The 14,671-nt window shown below is 52.8% G+C and overlaps 1 protein-coding gene across 1 annotated transcript in view; it reads left to right on the top strand.

Annotated features, from left to right (window-relative positions):
• The window catches only part of AOAH (acyloxyacyl hydrolase), a 133,113-nt gene extending 118,679 nt beyond the window's left edge, over positions 1 to 14,434 (top strand). Inside the window, 10 exon segments of the mRNA XM_031951714.1 lie at positions 1,471 to 1,562; positions 5,569 to 5,651; positions 8,888 to 8,924; positions 9,427 to 9,501; positions 9,927 to 10,099; positions 11,383 to 11,441; positions 11,526 to 11,585; positions 12,013 to 12,109; positions 13,558 to 13,578; positions 13,581 to 14,434. Of these exon segments, the coding sequence (XP_031807574.1) occupies positions 1,471 to 1,562; positions 5,569 to 5,651; positions 8,888 to 8,924; positions 9,427 to 9,501; positions 9,927 to 10,099; positions 11,383 to 11,441; positions 11,526 to 11,585; positions 12,013 to 12,109; positions 13,558 to 13,578; positions 13,581 to 13,690 (807 nt within the window). The 3' untranslated portion in view covers positions 13,691 to 14,434.
• Positions 14,435 to 14,671: the final 237 nt, after the last annotated feature.

Genomic DNA, 14,671 nt, shown 5'->3' with positions numbered 1-14,671 from the left:
GCTGCCCTTTGTCATAATTCTGACATCTCTCTAGGAAAAAGACAAAGGAAAATCTCCATTGTTGGAGCCAGTGGACTTCAGTGGAAATAACCTAAATGTATTATATTGGGGGAGGGGGAGGAGGCTGGCTTTGAGACCAATGGCTCCCTCACCTCCCAGAATAAATAAATCGTGATGTTAGCGTATCAAGGATAAATGATAAAAGAGGGAGGTGGAGAAATGGAAGATTCCCAAAACAAGAAAAAGCAGTACTAGAGAGGAGTTTGAGGCAAGCAGATAAAAGGTCTTGGCAGAACCCAACCCACTATGTCACCCAAACACAGCATTTGCTTTAAATAAATAAAAATACAAAAAAGCAAAAGAGGAAAGAAAGAATCTATCATTAGGACGAGCCTCCCAGAGGCCCAGGCCAGCACTTACATTTTTTTTAAAATGCCATCCAGACGGTCTCCAAACCTGAGGCTGGCTGGGCATGCTCTCGAGCCTCTCAATGAGAAGGGTGAGGAACCCCACCCCCACCCCGCCGACCTCCGAAACGGGCCCAGAATGCTTCAGAAACTCAGCTCACCAAAGGAAGAAATGAAAATGGCGAGTGGGACATTCATAGAATACAGAAAGACCACAAAGCCAAAATGGCTTCCAGCACATGCCGGGAAATCTCCCTCTTCAATGGATACTCAGAAAAAGAGACAGGAAGCAATTCAGTGGCAAAGCATTGAGTGCAGCCATCTCTGATAAAGGTGCTCAGTGTGTTCTGTAAGGCCCTGGTTCCCACTGGTTAGAACAAAGGCCATCCCACTTGCCTCAGTGCTCCCCATGGCCACAGCCAAGCTCCCCTTCAGCCCCATCTTTCATTCTTGCCCATTCAGCTGTCAAAGTGAGCTTCGAGCACAGGGATTACTCCCAATAAGCTCTGATGGCTCTTTTTGCCTCCAGGAGCCTGTATTCAGACCCTGCCCCTCCCTCTTCCAGTCCTCTTCCACCTGACTCCCCTACTTATTCTCCCCCCCCCCCATGACACTACTCTCCTGCTTGTTCCCCAAACAAGCTCCTCCGTCTCCCGACTCGGGACATCTCTAGCTTTCCCCTGTGCCTGAAACACTCTCCCTCCTCATCTCTGCCTGAAACGCTCTCTCTCCTCATCTCTGCCTCCTGGCTCCCTTCAAGTCCCAGCTAAAATCCCACCTTCTACAGGGAGCCCCTGGCAAGAAAGAAACAGTGATTTGGATCAACAGATGAGGAGCAGCCCCATTTGGGCCAATCCACCCAGCTCGGGACAAAGAGGGAGGGCACCAGTGACTGTGGGTTCTCCCCTAGGAAAGTTGTGGATTTTCCACGGATCTGTAGCTCCGAGTTCTCATCAGTTCTAATAAATGTTCACCCTCTCCTAGATACTGGGCTGCCTGTTGGTGGTCCAGGGCAGAAGAGAGAATGGTCCCCTGGTAAGAGTTCTTTCTTTTCTTGTTTTAGCAAACGTTCTCCAATCTGCCGATGGCTTTGAGCAATGAGTTAGACTGGCCCCAGCTCTCCGGCATGACAGGATTTCTGAATTCTGCCAGCAGGTAAGGGTGCACACGTCTGTCCACGTAAGCAACGTGTCCCCGTGTCTGTGCGGACACAAAGAGACAGACAGACAGATGGAAAGGGGCAGAGACTGAGAGCTGGAAGGGGTTGGGGAGAGGGACCTTCCATTCTGCTAGTCAATGCTACGGCTCACCGAGTCACTCAACCTATCTAGGACTCAGTTTCCCCATCGTAAAATGGTCCCTTCCAACTCAATTGACTATGACGTGAGTCAGCTGAGAGGTCATTGGAGAGCTGTGTGGAGGGGTCCACCCTGAGCCTGTCTACCAGGTCAGGACCCACCACAGGACTCTGCTTTTACCCCATGACTGTCCAAGAAAGACACCGGCAGCTGTGCTCATGCTGCCCTTCAAGGCTCCAGTCCAGCATCCCATCCCCACCGTAGGGGATGCCCTCTAGGGCATCATTAGCAGGTGGTCATTTGGCCTCTTTTTGAATACCTTCCGGGACAGGGAGCTCACTCTATTTCAAAGCAGACCCAGACTTTGCATTTTTTTCTCTCAGGGTCCTGGAAAAGGCCCCCCTACCCAAAACCTCCAATAGAAAAGAAAGGGCATCAAGGGGTGATCGGGCTAGGGCTTTCCCCACTCACACAGCACCGCTGCCCCTCCAGGTCAGTCCCCCATCACCTCCCAGGGGGCATCCCCTCTTCTCCAGTCCTTCTCCATAGAATTGGCAAAAGGACTTCCTAAGCACTGCCCTGCCATGTCCCTCCTCCCCTCAGTGTCTCCCTAATACCTCTAAAACCCTTCTGTCTGACAGGGAAAGTGCTTCACGATCTGGCTCCAGCTTGTCTTTCCAGGGAGATCTCAGGCCACACTGGCCTCTGGTCTCTTCCTCATATACAACAACCCATCTCCAGCCACCCAGTCTTTGCACCTACTGCCTCCCTTGCCTAGGATGCCACCTTTCCTGGGCCTTGTAGAAGCACTGGGTTCTTTAAAGGCACAGCCCCAGGGAGCCATCCTTACAGGGAGCCTTCCCTGGTCTCTCCGGTTGTCAGAGCTTTCCTTGCCCTCAGGAAATAATTTTGCATTTATATATTTTGCAAGGACCCATACTGGGTGCTGCTATTCCTTGTAAGTAAGGTTGGAGCTCGTTTCTTATTCGTTTGTAGAAGCAAGAATGATTTCCTCTGCATTCTCCTTGGGGAGTCATGTTTGAATTTCTCCCCTTTCTCTCAGCTCAGATGAACCTAAAGGCCCAACCTCCTGTGGGCTCCCCAAGGATAGTGACAGCTCCAGCGGGAGTGGCTCTTGTCTCCACTCAGCAAGGGAAGATAGAAAGGTCAGCAAGTCTCGTAGGTCCACCTGCTATCCGTGGAAGCTCTGCACATTAATACCTGGCCAGAACTCCCTCTCATTCATTTCACCACTTCCCTGATTTCCTCCCTAAGAGAGAAGCAGGGGTTTCCAAGCTTGCCCAGAACCCCCAACACTTAAGGCAGAAGCAGAAGCTTTCTCATAGATGCACTTAAGATGTCTAACAAGACGCCTAAAGAGAACTGCGTGCTGGGGGCTAGCCCCCATTTCTGGCCTTCAGCTGGCCACTGGGGCTTGTCCGGGTTCATTATAAGGGAGAAACATAATTTCTTGATTGGGGAAATAGACTCCCATTTTCATTCCCATTGGATCACCACTCTCACCTCATTTCTAATTAACCAGTTCACATTTCTGTAAGTCAAGCCAAGTCAAGAAGTATTTATTAAGCATTAGTAAACCTTAATTAGTGAATTACTAAGCCCTAGGAATATAAATGCAAGCAAAAAGCTACTCCCTGCCCTCAAGGAGCTTATATTCTAAAGGTAGAAAATAAAATATAAACAAAAGCTGAAAGGGAGATTGGAGAAACACACAGGGTCTAGGTAGACAAAGTCTGGAAATCTGGAATGGAATCCCTGGCCCCAACCCCTCCTCCCTCTGCTACTAAAGTTCTAGATAAGAGAAAAATAAAGCAGTCTCTGCCCTGAGGAAGCTTACCTTCTGCTTAGGGAAACAGTGAGCATGCACATTAAACACAAATATACACAGGACATAATACCAGTTGTTGGGGCAGGCCCTGGAAACTGAAAGTGGAAGGGATCATGAAGGAGGGGGCATCTGGGTTGGGCTTTGAAAGAAGCCAGGAATTGTGCTAGAAATTAGGGGGAGGGGTCTGACAGGCACAGGGGACAGCCAGTACAAAGAGGTGGACAGAAACAGAGACAAAGAGGGAGTAAGGGGAGGGGGGGAGAGAGACAGAGAGAAAGAAGGAAGGAAAGGAAGGAAGGAAAGGAAGGAAGGAAGGAAGGAAGGAAGGAAGGAAGGAGGAAGGAAGGAAGGAAGGGAAGGAGGGAGGGAGAGAGAGAGAAGGAGGGAGAGAAAGGAGGAAGGCAAGAGAGAAGGAAGAAAGGAAAGAGATAATGTCTACATTTTGGGGTGAAGAAGTCACATATCCTAAATTCTTTTAAGCAAGGTATCTTATTAGCATAAGGTCAAGGCAACCTTGCCTATATAGGATTTCCATTTCGCAATCCTTTCTATCACAAAATAGGCTATTGATTATTCAATTTCTCACAGCTCTCAAGTCCTCAATGAGAAATTCAATTTATAGAATATATAGAAGCGGTTCCTTGTTTGGAGCAAGGAAATAAGATTTTCTAGTTAAAAAAGGGAGGGTCAGCTCCTTGTCTACATTACAATCTTGAGTCCTAGAGAATTGCCTGGACACTGACAGTGTTACTAAAGGTGCTCAGGGTCACCATAGCCAGGATGGGTTGGAAGTAGAACTTGAATCATCACCCCCTCCCTTTGAAGTCTCCTCTTCATCTTCAGAGACCATGCCCTGGAGAAGCTCCCATCCTGGAACCATGCTGTCCTTATTACTAAGACCCCTCTACAGACAGTAGATCTCGGAGCTTTGATCACACTACACTTGGACCATCTTCCTGTCCATCACTCACTATCCCTGCCACTCCCCACAACAAAACACCATCCCTTATTAAGATGCAGGCATTTCAAAGGCAGGGAGGGTTGGTGTCTTGAATTTGGATCCCCAGACTCACTTCAGCTTCATGCAGGGTGACACACAGAAAGCATGGAAGGGCTTACCTTAAGTAAGTTTAATAATCAAATTCCATCCATTCAGCCTGTCTTCCGGTGACCTAGGACGTCCCCATCTTGGGCGCCAGTTTATCAATGACCTTTCAAAACTCCTTCACTCAATTAGCCACTAGCCTTACATGATTATCAAATTTAGCCTTGCCCAATGTCCTAGTATATCAAAATCTTTCTGGATCCTGATTTTGTCCTCCAATCTGTTAGCTACGCCTTCAAACGTTGTCTCATCTGCTAATTTAATACAGATTTCATTGATCCTCCTTTTAAAGCCAATAATGAAAGCACCAATAACCCAGGCCAAAGCAAAGATCCCCAAGGCACTCCCCTAGAGACTGCTTTCCAAGTCAGCTTCAGAATATCCAGGATTGCTCTTTAAGCTCAACTATTCAACCAGAACTAAATCTAACTCTCCCATCTCCTCACCCACATCGTTCCATATTTTCCACAAGACCCAAATTTCAAATAAACATTGCCAGCAATCCCTTAATCTCCCAATTTAGAAACTGCCAAAATGGAAAACCGGCAGGTTATTCAGCTTTGATTTGTTTCTCATGTAATCCCAGAGCTTCTCCAGCTTCTTCTTGTAAATGTCCCTCAATCATCCCACTCTGGAGATTCCCTTGACCTCCCTTTCTGTAAATGGGGACAAATTTTGCTCCCCTTTAGCACAAAGTGTGTATGATGTTCCTCCCAAGTAGGCATTTAATCAGCACTTGTTAGCTCATCGACTGCTGTGGTCAGTGGAGCAAGCAGCCCCCCTGAATTCTTTTGCTGAGCTTACCAAGCTCTTATCAACTGTCTCCCGCTGGAAAAAACTCCAGCAAAACCAGCTGTTTCTTTGGATCTGCTTCTTGGAACACCTTCCAATCTTGTGAATTCTTTTCAGATTCCCTGACAACTCTGTTTATCTGCGCCTTCGTCGGAGAAACCGCTGCAACCACCGAGACTACCAGAACATTTCCAGAAACGGTAGGTGGGCTCCCATGTGCCTGCAGCTCTCTCCCAAGGGGTCTCGATCAAATGGGCCGTTCACCGATTGTTCACAAAACACACCCGGGAGCTCAGGGGCTGAGGCACGGACCAGCAGACTTCCTGCACTTGGCTCTACTAGGCAGGAAATGCTGAGACCAAGAGCCCCACTGACCCGGCCATGACTTTGCAGGGCCAGGAGGTGAAGGGGGAGATGTCCAGCTCACACTAGCATCCATCACGTTCATTCTTTCCAAGGCTCATGCCCAGGGCCGGAGAGATGCAAGCAACGGATGGGGAGGGAGGCAGCGCAAGAGGCCCCTGAGACAGGGTCCCGTACTGGGCAAGATTGGAGCTCCTCTCCCCTTCAGTGGCTGAACCACACCAGGTTCGGCCCAGCCTTGTCATTCTGTCTGTAGTTAATGTCATCATCTAATTAAAAATCAAAAGGACCAAAGTTAAATACTCCAGAAAGAGCCAAGTGCAATTGCTATAAATCCAAATCCTCCTGCTTCATTTGCTGTTGTGCCCAGCTGGAATCAAGAAGTCCTGAATTCAAATCCAGACTCAGACTCTCACAAGCTGTGAGTCCCTATGCAAATCATTTAACTTCCATTTATCCAGGGACACTCTTCTCAGTGAGCTAGCACAGTGGACAGAGCCCTGGGATCTAGAATCAGGAAGCCCTGAATTCAAATCCAGACTCAGACTTTCACGAGCTGGGAGACTCTATGCAAGTCATTTAACTTCAGTTTATCCCAATTTCCTTGTCTGTATATAGAGATCAGTCTACCTCCTCAGGATGCTGTGAGAATCAAATGAGATAATGTTTGTAAACAGTTAGCTCGGTGTCTGGGACATGGCAACTGCTGCGTAAACGTTGCCGTTTTTATACATTTTTATTGAGTTTCATGATGTTTCGCTCAGTCTCTTCCTTCTGTGACCATCCCTCCGTCCCCTTTACTGGATCATTGCCGTCTCTTGCATCCTAAGAGTGTATCCTGGACTCTTCTCTCACCTCTTTACCTTCACTTCCTTGGTGATGTCTTTCCTTTCCCATCTCCCAATCACATTCGCTTTTTGACCTGCTGAGCTTGCAGGCCACTAAGACCACTGGGTCTTCTCCAAGTGAGTTACTTGAAGTCCCTCTCATTTCCCAATTAATTTTTTAACCCAAGATTTGTGTCCATACCCGTCTTGGGGGGGACAGCGTGGCATAGTGGATAGAGAGCTAGCCTCAAAATCAGCAATTCCTGGTTCAAGTCCTGTCTCTGAGACATCCAAATCATGTGACGTTGGGCAACTCATTTAATGGCAGTGCCCTAGGCAGCCCTTTCGCCTTGTCACTTGTGCAGCAGGTGCCAGTCTGGGATGGCAGAAGGAGTGAACTCAGTGCAAGTTCCCTACGCCATTGAAATCACAGAACTATACCAAAAGGAATCACTGAATGAGTGAGTACCAAAATTAAGAAGTACGGTACTTCATCATCAAATTAATTTTTCGGTTCAGAATTCTCTTTGAAGAAGAAGAACATTTAAGATTCCACAGGAATTTCAAGCATTTGTAGAGAGAAATATTAAGATTAAGGAAGTTTTAGTGATTAATAGAAAAGGAGAAGAACAAAAAGGATCTTCCAATTTTCATTCTGTAGAAGAAATGACAGATATTATTAAATTATGGTTATTTACATTTTAACCAGAGATGTGACAAAACAATAGTATTGTTCCAATTTACAACTAAGTGATACAGATAGACTGGAGGAGGGGAAGGAAGAGGAGATAGGGAAGAGAGGAATAAGTTGCCTATGGTTGTCACAGATAAAAAAGGAGGAAACAAATATATCAGAGCAGGCGGAAGAGGATGAAGGGTGCAGAAATAATCCTAGAGCAATAACTGTATCTCAAAAAGAAGAAAAGATGAATTCTTTAATTCATCTTTAAGAAAGATGAAGTTTTTCAAAATAGCCGACAGACCCAACAGTAGCGATTATCGGACACCTGATACTTTACGATACTTTACGAGCGTGTATATGTTTTTGCAAAAGGTGAAAAAGGGCATATTTGGATATTTCTGTTTCTGGTGGGTGGTTTTTCCAGGTAATAACAAAAAAGAATCATAGGTACGTGTTACAATCTGAATCTTACCTTTCCAGGAATGTAGCTTTTCTGTGTAATAGTTGCTAAGAAACGGGGATCTGTCTCTGGCCTTTTTTATCAGTGACCTGGATCAAAGTATGGGTACCTGCTCAACAGATTTGCCGAGGGAGAGGGGAGGGGGAAAGGGGGAGGGAAACCCAGTGGGTGACATCTCGGATGGGGTGAGATGTAACTGAAGCCAACGGGAGGCAGAACTGCAGGTCTGGCCGGCGCTCTGGGGGGCACCTCCTGGGGGGCGAATCACGTTGATGGCCCTTCCATGGTGGTCATTTGTCTCCGGGCTGGATTGTGGGGGGGAGGGCAAGGCGGGCCCTGCTGAGAGCTGTGGGGAAGAGGAAAGCCTCCCAGTGTGGAAAGGGGGGAAGCTCAGATGAAGCTGGGGAAGCCGCGGTCAGCAACAGAAAAAAAGGAACTGCGTGGGAAGTGAGCAAGGAAGAGCTGCCCTGGGAGAGGCGGGAAGGGGAGATTGTGACAGATGCTGCCCCTGCTTGTGGGGGAGAGAATGAAGTGCCCGGAGGAGACCCACAATCAGGGGTCCTGAAACTTTTTAAAGAGGGGGTCAGTTCACTGTCCCTCAGACTGTTGGAGGCCAGACTATAGTAAAAACAAAACCTTTGTTTTATGGGCCTTTAAATAAAGAAACTTCCTAGCCCTGGGGGAGGGGGATACACGTCCTCAGCTGCTGTATCTGGCCCGAGGGCCGGAGTTTGAGGACCCCTGCAAGCCAGACCTTTAGGGGAAAAAGGAAGCATCTGGTGGCTGCCCCTGCTTAGCTGGCCCCAGCTCTGAAAACACCAGCACCACCGCGTGGACAGGGGTCTAGGACCGAAGTCAGGAAGGGCTGAGTTCAAATCTTCCTGGGGCAGTTCCTCCCTGGGAGATGCTGGGCAAGTCCCGGAACTTCCCTCCGGCTCAGTTTCCTCATCAGTAGAATGGGGCGATAACGGCACCCACCCCACAGGGTTCTTGTGACTCCTGAGGTCCCGTGTGCTCTTGTGCTTCACACTCCCCATTCCAGGCTTCCTGCTGAGCCCCCGTGGCCGGCGCCAGATTCACTTGCTCCTTCTCTTCCTGATCTAGGCGCTTCTTCCGGGAACCTTTGGAAGTTCTTGGGAAGGTGAGTGTTTGAACGGGAAACGCAGCAAAGGTTTTCAAATGAATCCCCAAAGCCCGAACCCCAAAGAAAGGGGCCTAATGCAGGCTAAGGGGGCTAAGCTGTCAGAGGGTTAGTGAGGGCAGCACAAAATTAGTCAGAGGAAGCCGAGGTCCAGGAGGACAACCAGGGCCCCCCTCGGGGAGGAACCTGCAGAGATGACTGGGGACGGAGGCAACCTGGAAGGCAAAGGGGGCGAGATCTGGGGTTGGGAGTGGGAATGAAAGCCAAAGCGAAGGTCAGCTGAGGTCTCCTGGTTTCAGGCCACGAAATCAGAAGAAAATAAAAGAACTGAGAATTGTAGAAAGAGAGGCTTGATGGAGAGAATTTAATGGAGAAGCCAGATGCATCCCTGTAGGAAGGACCCACTAGGATGGGGGATTCCACCAGCCAGAGATTCCGAGGGATCACTCGAGTTGTCGGGATCAGGCAGTTCCTCAATCTGTCTTTCTCTCCTGCTTATCAGCTTGTCCAGAAACCAACTGTCGGATCACCCAGCCATCGTCGTCTACACCATGCTCGGGAACGACGTGTGCAACGGGTGAGTGGCTGACGAGGGTCCGGCCATCCTGGTTGGTCTCTCTTGCACCTGACCCTGCGCCAGGCTTTCTAGCCAATGCCTGGGAAACAACGTTCACTTTTAAGCTCAGAGCCACCGTGGAGATGGATCTTGGCGCCCGGCCCTGTGTTTTACAGATGAGGGAACGCAGCTTGCCCTTGATTCCAGGCTAATGATGGCCAAGCCAAGATGGCCATAAGGTGGGGAAAACCTCAGGGGTTCCGGCCTCGCCCGGCACCAACACTGTGCCGGAAATAACCTCAAGGCCTTTCCTGGGCCCGGGTCCTCTCCGGAGCTGGCCCGGACACCTTGTTCTCACGATGGGGGATGTTCAGCCCCAGGTGATTCACGGAGTCGGGGACTGGCCCCCAACGTGCTCTCAGAGCCCGGGTGTCTCTCACCATCAGGAAGAGCAACACGGAGTCCAAGATGAGCACCCCGGAGGCCCTGCGAGCTCACGTCCTGGACACGCTGGCCTTCCTGAATTCCCGCCTCCCCCAGGGCAGCCACGTGGTCCTCTATGGCCTGGTGGACGGGCGCTTCCTCTGGGACACCCTGCACGCCCGCCTCCATCCTCTGGGTATGTCCAGGACTGGGCCAGACTCTGTGGCCTGGAGCCCACGCTTTCCACGGGCATGGGGACGGCCACCGCCTTGTTGTCTGTGCAAACCGAGTGCTAAGCGGGCTGGGGGACGGGACCGCCAATGGGGGGAGCCGCAGCAGTGCAAGATCTCCAGGACCTTGGCCCAGAGCCCAAGGGCTTAGGCAGGGCCCACTGAGGCGGGCTTGGGGGAGGGGGGGGGGAGAGGGGCTGGATTTCTCGGTCCTGGTTTAAGATGAGGGCCCCCCTGCAGTCCCGTGCCGGTCCTGGGCTCCTACTGCCTCCTCCAGTTTGAGGGATTCTGGAGGCCCCGAGGCAGCTCCCAGAAGCCTCCAGCCAGTTCTGAGGCTGTTAAGAGTCCTTGTACCCCCCGGGCTAGCCCGGTGCTGACCCACTGTGGTGCCTCATTAATGTCTGCGGACTAAGTCCACAAGGAACTGCAAGGGCAGCTCCCCAGGGGGCCTCAGCTGCTTTTCCTCCTGGAAGTTTGCCCCCGGGGCTGAGTGGTCTTCCCTTGACCCTTCAGCCCCTTCTTTCCCTTGGCCAAATTCCCAGCAGCGCTCAGGAGTCCCCTCTGCTTCTTTAGGCAGTTGGGAAAAAAAGTGCCTACTGTGTACCAGGAACCCAACTGAGCTCTGGGTATACAGAAAGAGGGGGAGGGGACAGGAGAGAGTCCTGCCTTCAAGGAGCTCCCGGTTTCTGTGGGTGGGGAGGGGGAGGGCCAAACAGTGACGGACAAACAGCTGGACTTTGCCCTTTGATCTGAGGCTCTCTGAGGCCTCCTGGCTCTGAGGCCAGGATAACTTGGCCAGTGGACAGCGCCCCTCCCCCAGGAGGGGCACCAGCCCGTGGGGCTTGGAGCAGGGAGGCTGGGCCACAGCAGAGACCCGACCCTCCCACCTCGGCCGCTTCCCCGCTGTCTGGAAGCAAGAACTGCCCTTCTCAGCTCCTGCTCCAGGCTGGGAGCTCCCCAGGCCAAGAGCCACTGCAAGCCCTGCCTGCTCTAGCCATCGGGCCGCCCGGCCCAGGGGGAGGGAAGTCAGAAGGAAGGCCGGCCGGGCGGCCATCAGACCCACGCCCTGGGCCTCTGGGCAGAGGGAGAGACCCGCTCATGCAGGAGGGGTCGGGCCGGGGCCCAGGAGCCGAGCTTTGCCCCAAGGGAAGAGCAGCCGCTGGGCCCCTGCGCTTTGGCTCCCTGCCCCTGCTCAGCCTTTGTCCCGAGGACCCGACTCCCCCTGAAGCGGACGGTCTCTGTCTTCCAGGCCAGCTGAACAGAGACGTCACCTACCGGCAGCTCTACGCCTTCCTCAGCTGCCTCCAGGTGAGCACCCGGTGGGCTCCACACCGGGAGTTCCCAGGCCGGCCTCTTCCCATCTGACCAGTGTCCAACGTTGTCCATCCGCAGGTGAACCCCTGCCGGGGCTGGATGACCGCCAACAAGACTCTGCGAACTCTGACCTCTCAAGTAGGAGGCCGGCCTCCCAGGGTCCTGGGGGAACCTTCTCCAAGGGGGCGGGAGCCGGGCTCAAACTTAGGGTAGAAGCCGAGCAGTGGGATGGAGGAAGGAGTGTGTCTGTGTACACACACGTATTGGGAGGAAGGGAGGGAGGGAGGGAGGGAATAAGGGAGGAAGGGAGGGAGGGAGGGAGGGAGGAGGGGAGGGAGAAAGGGAAGGAGGGAGGGAGGAAGGAGGGGAGGGAGAGGGGAGGGAGGGAGGGAGGGAGGGAGGGAGGGAAGGAGAGAGGGAGGGGGGAGGGTAAACTCAGCTTGGCTTTGTAGACTTGGTCTCTGCCAAGTGCAGGGATGGGGGGGAAGGGAAGCGGGGGGCACTTTGGAAATCCCAAATTAAAATCGGGAGCTTGCCCGAGCTCCTTCGGTCCCCTCCCTTGCAGAGAGCCGCGCAACTTTCCAGTGTTCTGGAAGAAATCGCAGCCAGTGCGAAATTCACCAACCTGAGCCTCCTGTACCTGGATTACCCTTTAAGAGAAAGTGAGTGCCCTTGTTCGGGGGTGGGGGGGGGGGATGAGGTGGGCAGCCGCTGGTCTGGGCCCCGGGCTCCCGGTCTGCTTGTGGGGCCCATTTAAAAACCTGGCCACCCAGACTCTGTGCTTGAGGGGAAGCGCTCCTGCAGGGGAGCTGGGCCCGAGTCCTGCCTCTGGGCCCTCAGTTTGCTCATCTGCAGAAGGGAGGGCCTGCAGGGAGCCCCCCGGACCTCTCCCTTGGGCCCGGTCAGACCAGGAGGAGCGCCCGGCACACAGATCCCCAGGAGCAGAGGCGAGGGAGGGGAGAGGATTTGAACTCAAAGCTTTACCAAATGAGTGCTGAAAATGGATTTTACTTGTAATTGGAAGGAAGTAAAATATGATTTAAGAAAAGGAGAGAGTGACAGGGAGGAAGGGAGGCCGCAGTGCCGGTGACTTTCCCAGGGGTCAGCAACAAAGGGCAGAAGGGAACAGTAGAGAATGGGACGGAAGGGCCAGGAGAGGGTTTGGGGCCGGAGAGACGCGGCACGTTTGTAGGAGGCAAGGAAGAAGCATCGGACTTCAGGGAGAGGAGGGGGGCTGAGGGGTCTGCGGGGGAGGCAGGATGGGGAGGGGAGGCCGCCTCCTCCAGCACAGTGATGTCATTTTGGGTCCTGTTCAAGAACAAAGGACAACAACCAAGACTGGCAGATGGATAGAGGTGTGTGTGTGTGTGGGGGGGGAGAGAGAGAGAGAGAGAGAGAGAGAGAGAGAGAAAGAGACAGAGAGACAGAGACAGAGACAGAGAGAGAGAAAGACAGGAAGGAAGGAAGGAAGGAAGGAAGGAAGGAAGGAAGGAAGGAAGGAAGGAAGGAAGGAAGGAAGGAAGGAAGGAAGGAAGGAAGGAAGGAAGGAAGGAAGGAAGAAGGAAGAAAAGAAAGAAAGAAAGAAAGAAAGAAAGAAAGAAAGAAAGAAAGAAAGAAAGAAAGAAAGAAAGAAAGAAAGAAAGAAAGAAAGAGAAAGAAAAGAAGCAGGAGGAAGGAAGGGAGGAAGAGAGGGAGGAAGTCAATCGAGTGCTCACAAACGGCAGAGAGGCAAAAATAATCTCAAAACAGGAAGTGCTTTGGAAAGCACAAAATCACTAAGCAGCAGATTCACCTCTAACTTTTAGATGCTTTTTCTAAGGACCAGACTTTGCTATAAGCATATTCATTATCATCCCACAATTGTGAAGGGCAGAGGGAGGCCCGGGCACTCTCTATCCCTGAGGCAGCGGGAGTCAGGCCAGGAGCAGGAACAGTTCTCGGGGCCACAGGCCGGGGAGCCGAGAGCTCGGCCTGGGGAACCGGCCCGGGGAACCGGCCCAGAGGGAAGAGCCCGGGACCAGCCTGGGAAGTCCTCAGAAACCCCCTCACAACCTAGGGTTTGGCAAAAAGCTCAGTTCCAGTGCATAATCACCTGGTCGTGTGCCCGCAGTATCTGAGGAATGGCAGAGGAGAGGGGAGAGCCCTGGCAGCTGATCGAGCCTTCGGACGGCTTCCACCCCAGCCAGGTGAGGGCTGGGCAGGCCCGGGGGCGGGGGGCGGGGCGTGTCACATGGAGGCCTTGAAGGACACTCCAAGGTCGGGGGGTCACATGGAGGCCTTGAAGGACACCCCAAGGAGCTGAGGGAGCCACTGCAGCCAGAGGGGCTTGTGCTGCCCACCCACAGGAGGCTCTCCTGAGAGGTGCCAGGGTGGGGCAGGGATGGAGGTCCTCCACCTGTCCCCCACCCTCCATCCTGACAGCAAAGGGCCTCTGGGAACACAGCCAACAAAAGGCTCAGAGAAGGCTCCTCCCTCGGCCCAGAGCCCGGCTCCTCCCTCCCTGACCCCAAGCTGGGCTCTCAGGGCACAGACACTGCCCATTGTTCCTGGCACCATCCAGACTCCAGCCCCAGCACAGAGAGGGATTAATGTATTGGTTAAGCTGGTCCTCCCTGTGTGTGCTTTTTTCCCATGACCACCCGGGCCTTGCCCCCAGCTAGGAAGGATCCGTAACTTGGATATCTCAGTGTTTTAGCGCTTCCAGGTCAGGGAGAGCACCGATGGTGCCTTGCTTTATCCTTGCCCCAAGTTTGTGTGGGAGGAAACTGAGACCGGTCGGGGGGAATGACCCCCAGCCGCTGAGGGCAGACTTGGGCTCCTGGGTGTGGGCCCGGCCGCTCTCCCCCAGCGGTCCCTGTTCTGGGTGATCAGTGTCTGGGAGAGGAGACTTCGCCTGTGTCCCAGGGGCCCCAACTGCCCCCGGGGAGAACCTCGCCCGCAGACAATGGCTCAGGGAGACCCCGGAGACAGAGCCTGCTCACAGTCGGCTGGGGCACTGAGCTCAGCCCTGAAGGAATCTCCCCAGGGTGAAGGAACCAGGGCAGACAAGGGCGAGGGAGGTTTATGGTGAATGCACAAAAGGCAGGGCAGGGGAGACCAGGGGCCTGTGGGGGAGGGGGACTGGTAGAGCCTCCCTCCTCAACTGCAGGGGTGGGGGAGGGACCAGGTGATGAGTGGGGGGGCAGAGGGACCCAGAAGTCGAGAGGTCCCAAAGGCAGCTGGGA

This window comes from Sarcophilus harrisii, chromosome 1 (genome assembly GCF_902635505.1).
Source record: "Sarcophilus harrisii chromosome 1, mSarHar1.11, whole genome shotgun sequence".
Taxonomy (NCBI): Eukaryota; Metazoa; Chordata; class Mammalia; order Dasyuromorphia; family Dasyuridae; genus Sarcophilus; species Sarcophilus harrisii.
Note: the sequence above shows the minus strand (reverse complement) of the source record. Positions and strands in the feature narration are given on the sequence as shown.